This window comes from Falco punctatus (genome assembly GCF_963210335.1).
Source record: "Falco punctatus genome assembly, chromosome: 2".
Taxonomy (NCBI): domain Eukaryota; kingdom Metazoa; phylum Chordata; class Aves; order Falconiformes; family Falconidae; genus Falco; species Falco punctatus.
The window spans coordinates 72,358,802-72,371,899 of NC_137581.1; the positions used below are offsets into that span (position 1 = coordinate 72,358,802).

A 13,098-nucleotide genomic window follows, 5' to 3' on the forward strand; every position below is an offset into this window, starting at 1 on the left:
TTTCTCTCTTGGATATCTAGCATGAGTTGTGGTCAAACCACATTCTTTGTCTAATATAAATGAGAAATCAGCCAACCATTACCAACAAATCCATTGGAAGTCTGGCTTTATTAGTCCCAATACATCTAGAACTATTTAAACTTATTATTGAGATAGTCCACTGCTGGCATGGTTGAGAAAGAAGTGTACCTACAGTTTGGGAAAGAGGGAAAGCCTAAGCTTTTAAACTCTTCACAGCCCATTTGTTACTGTAATGGAGCGATGTTGTAATTGTTTTGCTCCTATCTGTGACCAGATAGACAGCCAAGGCATCACCAAACAAACAAACAAACCAACCAAACTGCCTAAGATAGGAAAGAAGAGACTTGATTTTACACATTTACATCCTGTTGAAATCATGCCACTTAATCACACGCTTGAGTATCTTCACAGTTTTAACATCTGACATTTAATTGAGCATACTACAAAGAGTGAATCTGTTGCAAAAAAAGTGCAAGACCATATACCTACCAGAAAGATTCTCCCAGAAAGATATTTTCTTGCCCACAGAACTCAGAGATTTTAACAGTAGAAGAAAAAACACAATATAGTCGGAGGGGACTCAGGACAGTGCTGTGCCCTGCTTCCCAGTGAGCCCCAGTAAGGCCATCCATGGTAGACCAGTCTCTAATGAGGAAAGCTTTGTGACATTATGCTGGGGTCCTTCATATTTAAAAGAGTTGCTGCTTCTGTCCACATTCCCAGCAGAAGAACTGGATGTAGAAAAGAGGTATCTCTCACACTAAACACAAGAAGACCCTAGCAGAGCTAGTGGCAGTTGAGCAGTCAGTGCATTGCAAAGTAACATAAATGTCACCCTGCTTAGCCCAGTGAACAGAGCAATCACCACCAGCGTCACTCACATGCCATTCATTAAGAATGAACCTCCCAAGCATCTATTTGCTTAAAAGAGTTACACAGGAAAGAAGAAGAATAATAAAATAAAAAAAAAAAACACATCAGGAGACCAACTCCAGTCAAGAGAATTTACACACACAGCCCTTAGCTGAGTCATAGTTGCCCTCCTGGTCCATAGTAGTCACCTTGGTAGTCTCTATAGTATGTGTAGGGCATCGAGCCAAGCATCTCGGACTCGTCGAGTATAAACACAAATTATAATAGTTTTCTTCTAGTTCTAAAGGTTTGAATTGTGATTTGGCATCATAGTTTTTCTGTGTCCTAATTAATACATAGTATTAGTCTCAAGTCTCAATATAGCTATACGTTTAACTAGAGACATTAGCTATACCTTCTAAAAGGCCTGCTGACCTGAAGTCATTAACCCAATGATTTAGGACACCTCTTGACAGTCTGCCTATTATTAAGAGTGTAGCCAGCAATACATGTCTTGAAAAGCTTCAGGTGCATATAATTATGGCAGCTTCCTTTTAAGCAATACTTTTAAAATAAATGCTGTAATTACCTAGATGACACATTCAGGAGCTATTATAAAGGTTGATTAAAATTAAAGGGGGGAAAATTCAAACCTTATTTTTAAGAAGAGTGTTTCCTTCCTTCTTTTCCTATAAAGATGAGGATACTTAAGTTTTCCATTCCTTTCTGTGCATTTATAAAACCTTCAGGAAGGCCCTAGCAATGCAAGTTCTCCTTTGATTGCAAGCGGAACTGAACATCATTCACCAGTCTGCATTGAGGCTCTGAAATCCCATCAGTTATCTTTCTCCAAACAATATTTAGAGACTGTCATAACTCCATTGTTAGACTGCAGCAGATCACAGCCTTTATGAAAGGTAGAATCAAAATAAACCAGGAGGAAACCTCAGCCATGCTTATATGAATCAAAATGAGATATTTTTTTTTATCAAGCTGCTCTTCAAAATATTTCTGCCTTATCTTGGTTTTTATGTTTCCCTTAAATTGCCAGAATATGATTTCCTCTATATTTTAATCATTCAGATGTGACCAACTTTTGAGAAAACTATCTTTTTACTTTAATATCCCTTTTTATTCTGCAACTTAACCATGCTAGGACTTTTTGTCTTTTCTGAACTTTTTTTGTAACGTGTCCTCCAGTACGTGCCTTTAAAGCAAAAATCTCCCTGACAAAATTTACAGCCAGAGCTGTTATTTTTTATTTCACTTCAGCTAAGCTGCCTCATTTTTATGTAGTTCCATTCTTTAAATTATATTACTGATGTGAATTATCCTGTCAAGGGATTTGGGTTTCTGTATACTTTGCGAACCATTACACAGTGGCTGTCTGTATTTACATCTGGCACCAGTCTGGGTCCACTGCTCAAAGCTAAACCAAGAGCTGTTTTTTCTGATCTGCTTCCTGACTAGCTGCTCCTAGAAGGTAGTGAAGAGGGTGCAAGAGTCACCTCATGTCACTTTACCTTTTTTTTTGTGGCTTACATAGACAACATGGAATGCGATGTGGTGGCTAAGCGTTTAAATCAGTGTTCATTCATCAAAGTTTATACTGTACTGTGGACATCTGCACGTGGGTTCGTTACTCCCTTAAAATCAGTGAAAAAAAAGGTGCTTTTAAGATGGAATTCATTGCTGCATTTTAGACCACTACACAAAGATGAGAGGAATTGCTCATGAGAAGTATCAGTTCTATTAACTATAAAGAGAGCCTAGGATGACTAACTCGGATGTAGCTGAGATGAGTCACTCCTTAAACATTGAGTCCCTGCTCTACCCTCCAGGATGTCATTACTTCAGTACGTACAGAGCCATCTGAAAAGCCATGGTTGACAGAGATTATCTGTTACATTTGCATGTAGATGGCTGACTTTATGCTTTCTTTAATATCTATTTCTATATCCTACTCTGCCTACCGTAAAATGCACCTTGAGAATACTATGTCTGTTGATTATTTTTCACCAAGTTTCTGAGGTGCTTATATACTATTGATCCTGATTTTTTCCAGGTCACACTGATAGTTTCTCTATGATATTACCATTTTGGAGAACGCATTTTACCTGGGTCTTAGCATCTATTTTTACATGTTGTCCTTAATGGGTTATTTCTGCATCACGCCTTGCAGTTTTCTCTTTTGACGTCTTATCCCTGTTTGTAGCTTATGAGGTTGTTTTTACCTCATCCCTTCGCAATGTACCAAGTTGAACCACATGCTTTTCTATACCTGTTGGTTTACCCATCTAAAGAATGCTCCATAACACCACACTCACCCTGCTCCTTTTTAGAGTGTCAGCAATCTGGTTCCATATTTTGTCTGCATTGGATGAACCCTTTCTCTCTGTGCTCCATCAGTTCTAGAATTTTTGAGTCCTTAATAAACTCTCTTTTCTACAGCATTTTCTCAACGATGCCTTCAGATTCTGCTTCTTTGCCTGCCTCTGCACATGGTCCTTGTCTTCATCCATCTACTTAGCAGCTTGCACACTGCCTGCAGGCTAAAATGCTTAGTACATTTCCAACAGCATCAACAAACATAAATGATTTTTAAATGCATTCTGCAAGGAAAAATGATGGAGGAGTGTCTAACAGTAGAGACTAGAGTTAAAAAGTAAAAAAAATTCAAAGGGGAAAAAGAAAAGATATTAGAGAGGTTGTTTCATTCATTAAGTTAGTTTATGCTCCCTGGAAGAAAAACCCATTTTTAGGACCTCCATGGAAGCTGAAAAGCCTGCTAAAATCTGACAATATTCTTTGCCTCAAAGTCTTTCTTGAGATAGATAGATAGATAGATAGATAGATAGATAGATAGATAGATAGACACACCTCTGATTCAGGGAGTGGGAAAGGTGATTTTCAGTGACACTAATGGTCATGGCACAATTACAAGTTTTCCTAGTGAACTTTTCTTGCTCCATGAGTAACACAGTTGCACCAATCATTCAAACTCATGACACTTCAGCAAGGAATTTGATAATAACATTTACCCATCTCGTGTCCGCTTGGTCTAGAGCCTCCCTGTCAACTTCCATGTGTGGAATTGTTCTAAACAGTTCTGCTGAATCCAAATGAAATGAGGAATCTAGCCTGTGGTGTAAATTTCAACATACTAGTGTTGTTGAGATACATCTCCTTTCTGAATTTGATATCTTAATCCTGGAATGGACACAAGATTAGCAAGTAAATCTCTCAGAGCTACTGAGGAGAGAGGTAAGTCAGTGAAAACAGCTACTGACTAGTCAATTTGATATCTCTGGGTTTGTCTGGTTTAGGCTGACCGGAGACCCATTCAGCCATGATTTGAGAAGAGGTTTTTTCATTAAATTTGGTTTTGCACATGAATAGCAAGTGATTAAGGAACCCTTCATACTGAGTGCTTGCAAAATGTCAGCCCTTGCTCTAAAAGTTTTACTGGGGAGATAGCAAATATTTAAAGCAAACAATCAGATCAGGACTGAAAAGCTTTAAAATTCAGTTATAAAAATGCAAGATCCTTGGCCAGACTCAGAAGGAATTCACAATCCATTCCCTGATTATTATCAGGTTTCAGGTCCAAGAGAAGGAAGTTCTGGCAATCAGTCTGAAATAGGAAAATGAAATTGCTTCACCTAGGCTGGTCTTACTTTTCCTCACCTATAACTGGCACTGGCACAAGTACAGAGGTTGAGAGTAAAACAAACAAGATTGTTCCGGAAACACTTGTCAGGGACAAAGTAAAGATGGAAATTCACAGATGGAAATTCAAAGAAGGCACTGTATCAGGGAGACAGACTCTTCTTTAAATGACAGTGAGGTAGTGCACAGTTTGATTGCATCATTCCTTAAGAGCATCCACACATCCCCATTACTTTTTAATTTCATAAAACCCATTTCAATTCAGAAAGTTAGTGCACAGTTCTGCCTCAGCTGTCTGCTCCCATTGCTGGGGAAAAATTTTAAATCTTGCTTAGATCAGAACAGAAGTTATTAGAAAGAAAGGAACAAACATGGAGTATATTTAACATTTCAGAAGATTCTTCAAGTCTGAACACCTATATATATTATGGAGAAGAACAAGAATATTTCTCATTCGTTCTTCAGTCAACCTGTTAATGGACAGAAGTGACCTGAAGGTTTGAATGGCCAAACAGTTGCAGAAAATAAAAATGTTCATGTCTTAGAACAGGTGCATGTAACTAAACTAAGAAATGTTGGAATTTATTCAGACTCTATATCTCTTCTTCCATTTTTATAACCTGCTTTCCAAAGGCATGTCATCTTATTAATTATTGATGATCCCCACTTAACATACAGCCTTTGAGCAAAAGATCTGAAAATGCTTCACACATTTACATTTATAAGCGTATTGAATCTTGCTTCCTGCAGAAAAGGGTCTTCTAGCCAGGCTTCAGTATAAACTTATTTCTTTCTGGTATTAGAAAGCTGACTGTTAGAATTTATAAGCCAATAAATCCAAATTGTTGCCAAAAAGGAACAATGTTACCACTATTTTGAAAAACTATACTAAATGCACTACATTTGTATCTTGTGCTGATTGCAAGGCAGTGGCAGGGTGTCAGGAAGTGGACAGAAAAACCTAAAAAACTTTGCAGACTCAAAATGCTTCTATTAATTCACAGGAGGCAAGATGATGTTTTCAGAAGCTGCAGCCAACGCACCTCAGTGCTACATGCCGGGTTTGTGCCCATGAGGATAAGCAAAACTAAGAAAATACAAGCGGCCTAACAGAAAGGAAGAAAATGGGAAGAAAAGCAGCTAAAGTACATCCAAACAAGAGATAAAAGTATATCAACAGAAACAAATGGGAATTACAGCAAGTGGAAAACTGCTAACAGGATGTCATATGAGAAGCGGCTCATTCCCACACCAGTTGATGCAGGTCTCTCCCAACACCACAAAGTTCTGCCTCTGAGCAAGCCAGAGATTTAATGTACACAACAGAAAAACTACAGATATCTAAGTGACACCAGGGTGACAAAGGGGATCACTCAATTTGTTTTTAAAAATATTTCAAACTTTGTTATGATTTTTCTAGTGTATGCAGATACATTGTATGCATAAGCACACATCCATAACACAAATATCAATGTTCACAGGCATTTCTGGAAAGAAACAGAGGGGAAGGAATTTAAAAAAAAAAAAAAAAAAACCAACAAAAAAAATGTTTAGAGTGGTTAGTACCCATTCAACACTTAACAGCTTTTAAGGCATAAGCAAGAGGTAAAGAGTGTTCATCTGCATAATTTGGCATCATATGAGCTAAGAGACACATTTTCCACCCAAAGCAGTCTCTTATAATGACCTCTAAGTGTTTTGTGACAAGGACTACTGCAGCACACCTGCCAACCTACCATGAAATTCTTGTAGACATTCAGAGTAGTGCCTAACATCCACTGGGAATACCACAGTCTCAGCCAGCATAAATTACATTTTCAAAACTGCTGTGTGAACGTTTTGTTTACAAATAATGTTTAACATTATCCAAGCTTAGCCAAAAAGGCAAATACTTTCCTCACTATGCAACAAAGTGGAGGACAACCATAAACTTGCTTCTGCACCAATGAAGACTGGCAGCAATGGTGACATGACATGCAGAATTAATTGTACTTTTTCCAAACCTTGTTCAAAATGCAACCTTTCTCCCTGAGCCTTCTGCTTGAATTACCACTTCACATTCAAAATGAAGTATGGCTTTGCTGGACTGCTTGCCTTTCACATATTTTTCCCAGCTCGGTGAGCTCAGATAAGAGACAGAACGTCCAGTTTTCAACACACATGACACAAACTAAAAATCTTCAGCTCCAGGTTTGTCAAGTAAGAAAAGAGAATGCTCTATTCTGACTGTCTCAAAGCATCCTGATGCAAAGGTAAAATATGAAACATAGGATCACCTGTTTGCAGTCAAATCCCTGTCCCACCAGCACTTCCCTGAAAGAAATAAAAGGAATAACTGGTTGCAAAGTCAATGTGTACAATGCAGCAGCTGTAGTTTCAACCCAAAATCTGTGGAAGGTGAGGAAATAAATCTCCGAGCTACATTATGACAGTTGACTAAAACTTGAACTTAAAGACTTGCTGCCAGTACACCCTCATTTGGCAGACTGGGCCATGACAACCCTGGTGCCTTGCACCACCACACATATATAGGAGCTTCATCAGAAGTTTCAGGGAGGACAAAACTATTGATGTGAAGAGGATATTGATGGGATTTTACAGTTGAAGTTGTCACTGGTCCTCCTAAATGTTCACTTGCTTTCCTCCACAAAGCAACCTCAACTTTAAATTATAAATGACCCTCAATTACCAACGTTTTCTTCCTCATTTACCCTACTAATTATTGTGTTATATGGTGTCATTATTGGTGACAGTGAGAATGCTAATAATCAAATCTTTTTAAAATGGACTCTTCCTGCTCAAAGCCATGGAACTGCCCCATTAAAAAGGAAGAAAATAGTATTTCAAAAACTAAATCTTACTGCACCTTTTCAAAGCAAGACGTCTCCCAGGAGCTTCTGAAATATATCTATAGGTGAATCATCTTTTAACACTAGTGAAATAAAAGCCAAGCAGATTGCAGACCAGACTAATTAAACTAGAAATATAGTGAAAACAAGAAACATGAATTATTTGCAAAAGTTTTTGTTTACTAACAATGTTCATCCCTCAAAGCCTTTTCACATTCAAGTCTCCATTCACCTACCATTAATAATTTTTATTTTGGGTTACTCTACTGTTTTTTCTTTTGAACAGTTTCTTGGTGATCTCTGGGCTTAAATTCACTATTGACCAATATTGCCTGGGAAATTTGTAAAGGAATCTGCACCTTCACTGAAAAATATCTACAGATCTACAAATTCATACATATGGCTGGGCTAAGCTGTTCTAGAAACATATCCATGAATCACCTAGTTTCCCATTTTTGAAGTTCACTGTAATATCGTGTTCCAAGTATATACTACAGATAAGTTACAGATGATAGTATACCACTGGTCTGGGGTGCAATTGCTGTAGCCAAGTGAATGGGCCCAGCTATTTGCTAGGCCTTGATGCCACTGGGTCTGCAACCCACTTCCACATGCTTGGCTTCATGCAGAGGCTGGACACAAGGACTGGACAGGCACCGTAAGGTGACCTAGACAGGTGCTATTCAGTATGACTTGGACAGGGAGAATGGCTGTGGCTTGTGTCAAAGGACAAGTACAAGTGCAGCCCAGGCTCTGAGGACACCCAGTCCTCCCAAGGTATAAGACAGAAAACACACACCCATTCAATTAGTTTATCAATGAGACTTCAGTTCAGGGTTTTTTCAATGCAAGAAGGATACAGAAGCTTTCCAGAGGTGATACAGCCAACATCTGCCACGACACGCTTTGATCTGGATAAATGCCAAATAAAATCTAGGGTAAGGATGAAAAACAGACATTCATTAATAACACAAAACCTGAAAAATACCTGTTAAGTTTATCTCACATACTTAAACGAGACTTTTTCAAGCCACATATTAAATTGTTAAGATTGTTTTCAGTGTTTTCAGGTACATTTCAACCACAGCTGAAAAGCAGCCCTGGGATACTTAACAAGGAATAATTCTCCCTCCATCTACTTACTGCCAAAGTCACATACTGGATGTATTTTATCCACGTGTCTCTTAGGACAATGTTGTAATCTTAAGGATTTATCTGGAAAGCAACATCCGTATCTGAGGAAATACAGTGTCATCTATTTTGCCTCTAATACAGAAGCCCTGCTGGCCAAAAAAAAAAAAAAAAAAAAAAAAGCTCCTCAGAGCAGCTAAAAGGATAAACTCCAACTTTTTGAAGTATTTCTTATCTTGCAACCTAGGATTTTGAAGATTTTCATAGGGGAGGGCAGCACTCTGCAGCCCTGGTAGGGACTGCCCAGTAGGGATTCATCCAAAATTTAACAAGCAACTGTAAAGGACATGCAAATTTGAGTTTAAGCTGCCTCCTCAAACTTAACTACTTACCCTACCACCTTGTCCAGGGTGGTGGCAAGTGCACCGAACAGTGGTCTGATTAGGCATGAAGCCCTGCACAGTATTTTTATTTTTTGCCATCTTGCACCCACCCTTGAGACATTTTTTATTAGCTGAGACCAAATATCACACCTCATTTTGAACTAATTCTAAGGAAATGGGGGCCAGGGGAGGACTGCAGATTCAATACTTACAGAGCAGACAACTACAAAGATAAAAAGGCCTGAAACTTTCAGGAACTTTAGACAGCATCTGAAACACAAGAAACGTGTATTTACTATAAGGCTAGTTTAAAACAAACCTAGCTCTAACATTTCAGAAGCATCATGGTAAGCATTTATGGGTGATAATATACCATGTCAGAATACAGACACAACAATGCAGGGTCAGCAGAGGCTTGGGAAGCCTGTTTGACTATAAGGGCTCCTGCCCCAGGTTCGCTGCCAGCTGGGTCTCATTGCAATGGGAAGGAGGTTTTACCCCTCGGGAAAGCCAAGTGAAGGCTACAGCATGAGCTGGTGCTGAGACATGGAGCCACTTCTCCACTGCTACTGCCAGTCCCCGACAGACCCAGAGCCCCACCAGCTTCCCTCCCAGGGAGACAAAGGAGCGTTGCCACCACACAGAGGTGGCATGGCTGAGTGGACAGCACAGCCTGTTGCCTGGAGGCATGAATGACTTCCTCAAAATTGGACTTCTAATATACATCCTGAAAGGTATTGGGAAAAGATGGTTTGAAGACAAGAACAAGCTTTAATAATCTCTTGTTTTAATAATGTCTTTTTAAACCAAATATACTTCATGTCCTTCTCTAGATCAACCAACTAGCAAAACTAGATCTCTTTTCCATAGCACATCTGTGCTTTTTCAAGGAATGCCTAGTTCTAGAGATGTGATGCCATCAAATCTTCTAAGTGTCAGAGCTTACTGCTGAGTAAGTTAAGCAAGAATAACTGTAAATCAAAATAGGATGTTAAAAATGTATGCTCTCAAGTAAGAAATCTTAAGATTTAGCACTTTTAAATTACCATTTTTTATTAATCTTGCCATAAAAGGCAACTCTTAACTAATCGTTTTCTGGCTGCTCATCAGTATGTTACACAGATGTCTTAATTTACAGAACTCTTTTTGGTGATTTGCCCTTTTTACATCTTTTCATTAATTGAAGACATTGATGTTTTTATTCCATTTTTTTCAAAAGTAAACATTCAAGCATTGTTTTTCTGACAGAATGACAAATGTGAGGTTTGGTTTAAACCTGATGACAAGCAAGAAGGAAAACATTTCAAGTTACTAGGATAATTTGTTGAGAAGGGAACAGTGCAATAAATAGCTGCAATGACAAATGCTATAGAACAAAATATTAAAGCAGAGTAGTCTAAAAAGAGTCAGAAATAATTTTTAATCACAGTGGAAATAAGTCCCTAAATCAAGTTCATTGACTGAAAGCAATGTAAGTGACTGGAAACCCATTTTTTAAAATCATTGTTTTCTAAAGATGTCTTCCTCTTTAGAATTCTCCAAACAGGGAGAAAAAAAAAACCCAGCAGCTAATAAAAATACATTGCCACAGACAAACTTGTGCAAAAGGGCTGCAATATCTTATGAAATACAAGTAGTAGCAACTTTACACAGACTTTGCACAGCATAAAAATCTAGAGAAGGCAGAGGAGGAGGGGAAGGAAGCCAGTTGGGTAGCTTCTTCCAGAAATGCCAGGTAGCACTACTCTGCTGTAAAACAAGGTGGCAGATAGTGGGAAGAAGATAATAAAAGCCTGAAAAGAGAGCAATGACAACAAAAGCCATTATCAGCACCTCATAACTGATAACTTATTTTGGTATTGTGTGATTTATGGAAAATACCCAGTGCCAGTTGAGTCATGCATCATCTATCCTGCTTGTCTATTTTCCTCATCTCTACATTACAGTTCTGGTCTGGTATTTTTAAAAAATTATTACGGTATGAGTTACTAAAGCCCAGTCCAGATTGGCTTAGTTTTAATGTACTTGATATTTTCCATTTACACTTTGAAATTATAATTTCTAATAATGATAATTCAAATTATTATTGAAACAAGAAACAGTAATAACTTGATTTTAAGACATAGGAGAAATAGAAAAACAATAATTAAGCCTTTATAAATTCATAACCACTTGTCTGTAAATAATGGAAACTCACCTAAAGGAGCTGGCACAATATAGTAAAAAAGGTTTTGGAAATGGTTATTTTGTTAAAGGTAGAATTTAGAAGGCTCTTTTCCTCCCATCTGTTTGTTTTCATGGCATTTTGTATTAGGGAAACGGCGCTTTTAACAGCTTACAGTTGAGAAGTGATCAGCCTTTGACTCACCCATGATTTGCAATCTGTCTCTTCCTACAGTGCTAATCTCGCTCAGCGATGCAAACACAAAACCTGTGCCAAATCCTGCGCTGATATATGCCTCTGGCGCAATCCTATTTGACTTCAGTTGGAAATGCATGAAGTATAAATCTATGAAGGATTTCACCCCCTGTTCTAAACCAAATGATTTTTCGTCTGATCTGCAGGTGGTGCCGGGCAGTTTAGCTCCATTTATTATCTCAGCAGAGTTATGCTGATTTACAACAGCCAAGGAACTCACCCCATATGTACAACCCGCACTATAGCAATGAAAATATTTCACAGGAAGTTCTGCCAGAAAAATGCGCTACTCTCCAGACTGCAAACCTACCCTGTACTGGAAACAACGGATTCTACACTCCCGCTTGATGCCTTTGTTCCATCAAATACCAGGGAAAGCTACCCCAAGCATGAAGAAAGACACCTGCCAAACTTCTTCACATCTGCTCTTATTGCACTAATTGCAGCCATTGAAATTCTCCTGCTCCATTTGTTCAGCAGCAATGCAGGACAGCAGCACTCCACACAATCCATATGCACAATGAAAGGAGGAAAACAATTGTGAAGTGATGAGCTAAGACAACATACAGATTGGGAGAAGATGCACGGATATCTTATTGGAAAGGCTCCACGGATCAGCACAGAGATATGGACATGCAGTGCTGGACTCCAAGTAAATCTGCAGAGCTATTTGCAGAGGCCAAATCAAACTAGTAAAATGCATTGAAACTCTGGAAGTGGCAGAGAGAATTAGCATCCAAGATTAAAAGGTTTGCTACTTCAGTCCCAGGCAAAAATATCCAGAGAAAATGTGAACTTAAGCTCTTATCACATTGGCATCTTTTAGTATATTAACAGATTCAATTTTCTCCATGCTTAAATGACTACTTTGAGGTAAAGAGTGAAATATATTAATGTGATTAAAGACAGAAAAATGCTGTTAGATTTTGCATTGTGTGTATGTAAAAAGCTACTGTAATGACTAAAGAAAGAATGTATTAGATACATATTTTAATTAAAGTTAAATATTTCATAAAAGCAAGAAAACACTGAAGAATAAAGCTGTGGAATCAAGCAAGCAGCTTTTAAGAAATGGTTTCAAAAAATGTTAAAAACAATATAGAAGGTGTTTAATTACAAATTCAGAAGAAAAAAAATTAGAAGAAAAATTATAAATTTTTAGAGGCTCCAATCAATTTCACCAGGGTTTATTTGCAAACTATCAGTGGCAAGATACAGCCTAAATATGGAGTGTTATTTCATTCATTTGCAGAAAATAAGCAATTTTTTAGACATCTATACTTTAAAAACTAATCCCTGCAGGGAAAAAAATGGAAAAAGAAATAAATGAATGTTTGAATTCAGACCTCATCTTTGATAAATTTAGCTTGACATGAAGATTTTCCAAGATTTCATATTTCTCAGAAGAAGCAGATCTGGACAAACTTGTCATTTCACTTCCCAGTTGAAACCTTTGCTCAAATTCTGCAGAGCTGTAGTCCCATGAATCATCATCTGTGGTAAAATCTGGATTATGAAGAGCCACGCACTGCAACCTGTCACACATTTTCAGTAAACACAATAAAATAAAACTGTGGTTTATTTCAACATGTAGTAGATGCAACTGACCATGCACGCCCTTAGGTTCATTGTGAGAGGTTTTAACGGAAAACTCATAGAAAGAGGTTTATTGAGGACAGCTCCCCTTGACACAGCTGGGTAGATCGGGGAGCAAGAACAAAGACCCCATGATGTCTAGGTTCAGCTGGGAAAAACAGTTCTCTGATGCACCAGG

General features: G+C 38.1%; 1 protein-coding gene across 1 annotated transcript in view; it reads right to left on the reverse strand.

The window, feature by feature from the left end:
• Window positions 1-13,098, reverse strand: part of OCA2 (OCA2 melanosomal transmembrane protein) — a 226,847-nt gene that overhangs the window by 163,593 nt on the left and 50,156 nt on the right. The window contains exons 4-6 of the mRNA XM_080377365.1: window positions 12,671-12,859; window positions 9,118-9,175; window positions 8,252-8,324 (exon numbers count right to left, since the gene is read on the reverse strand). Of these exons, the coding sequence (XP_080233491.1) occupies window positions 8,252-8,324; window positions 9,118-9,175; window positions 12,671-12,859 (320 nt within the window). The remainder of the gene's footprint in view (window positions 1-8,251; window positions 8,325-9,117; window positions 9,176-12,670; window positions 12,860-13,098) is intronic.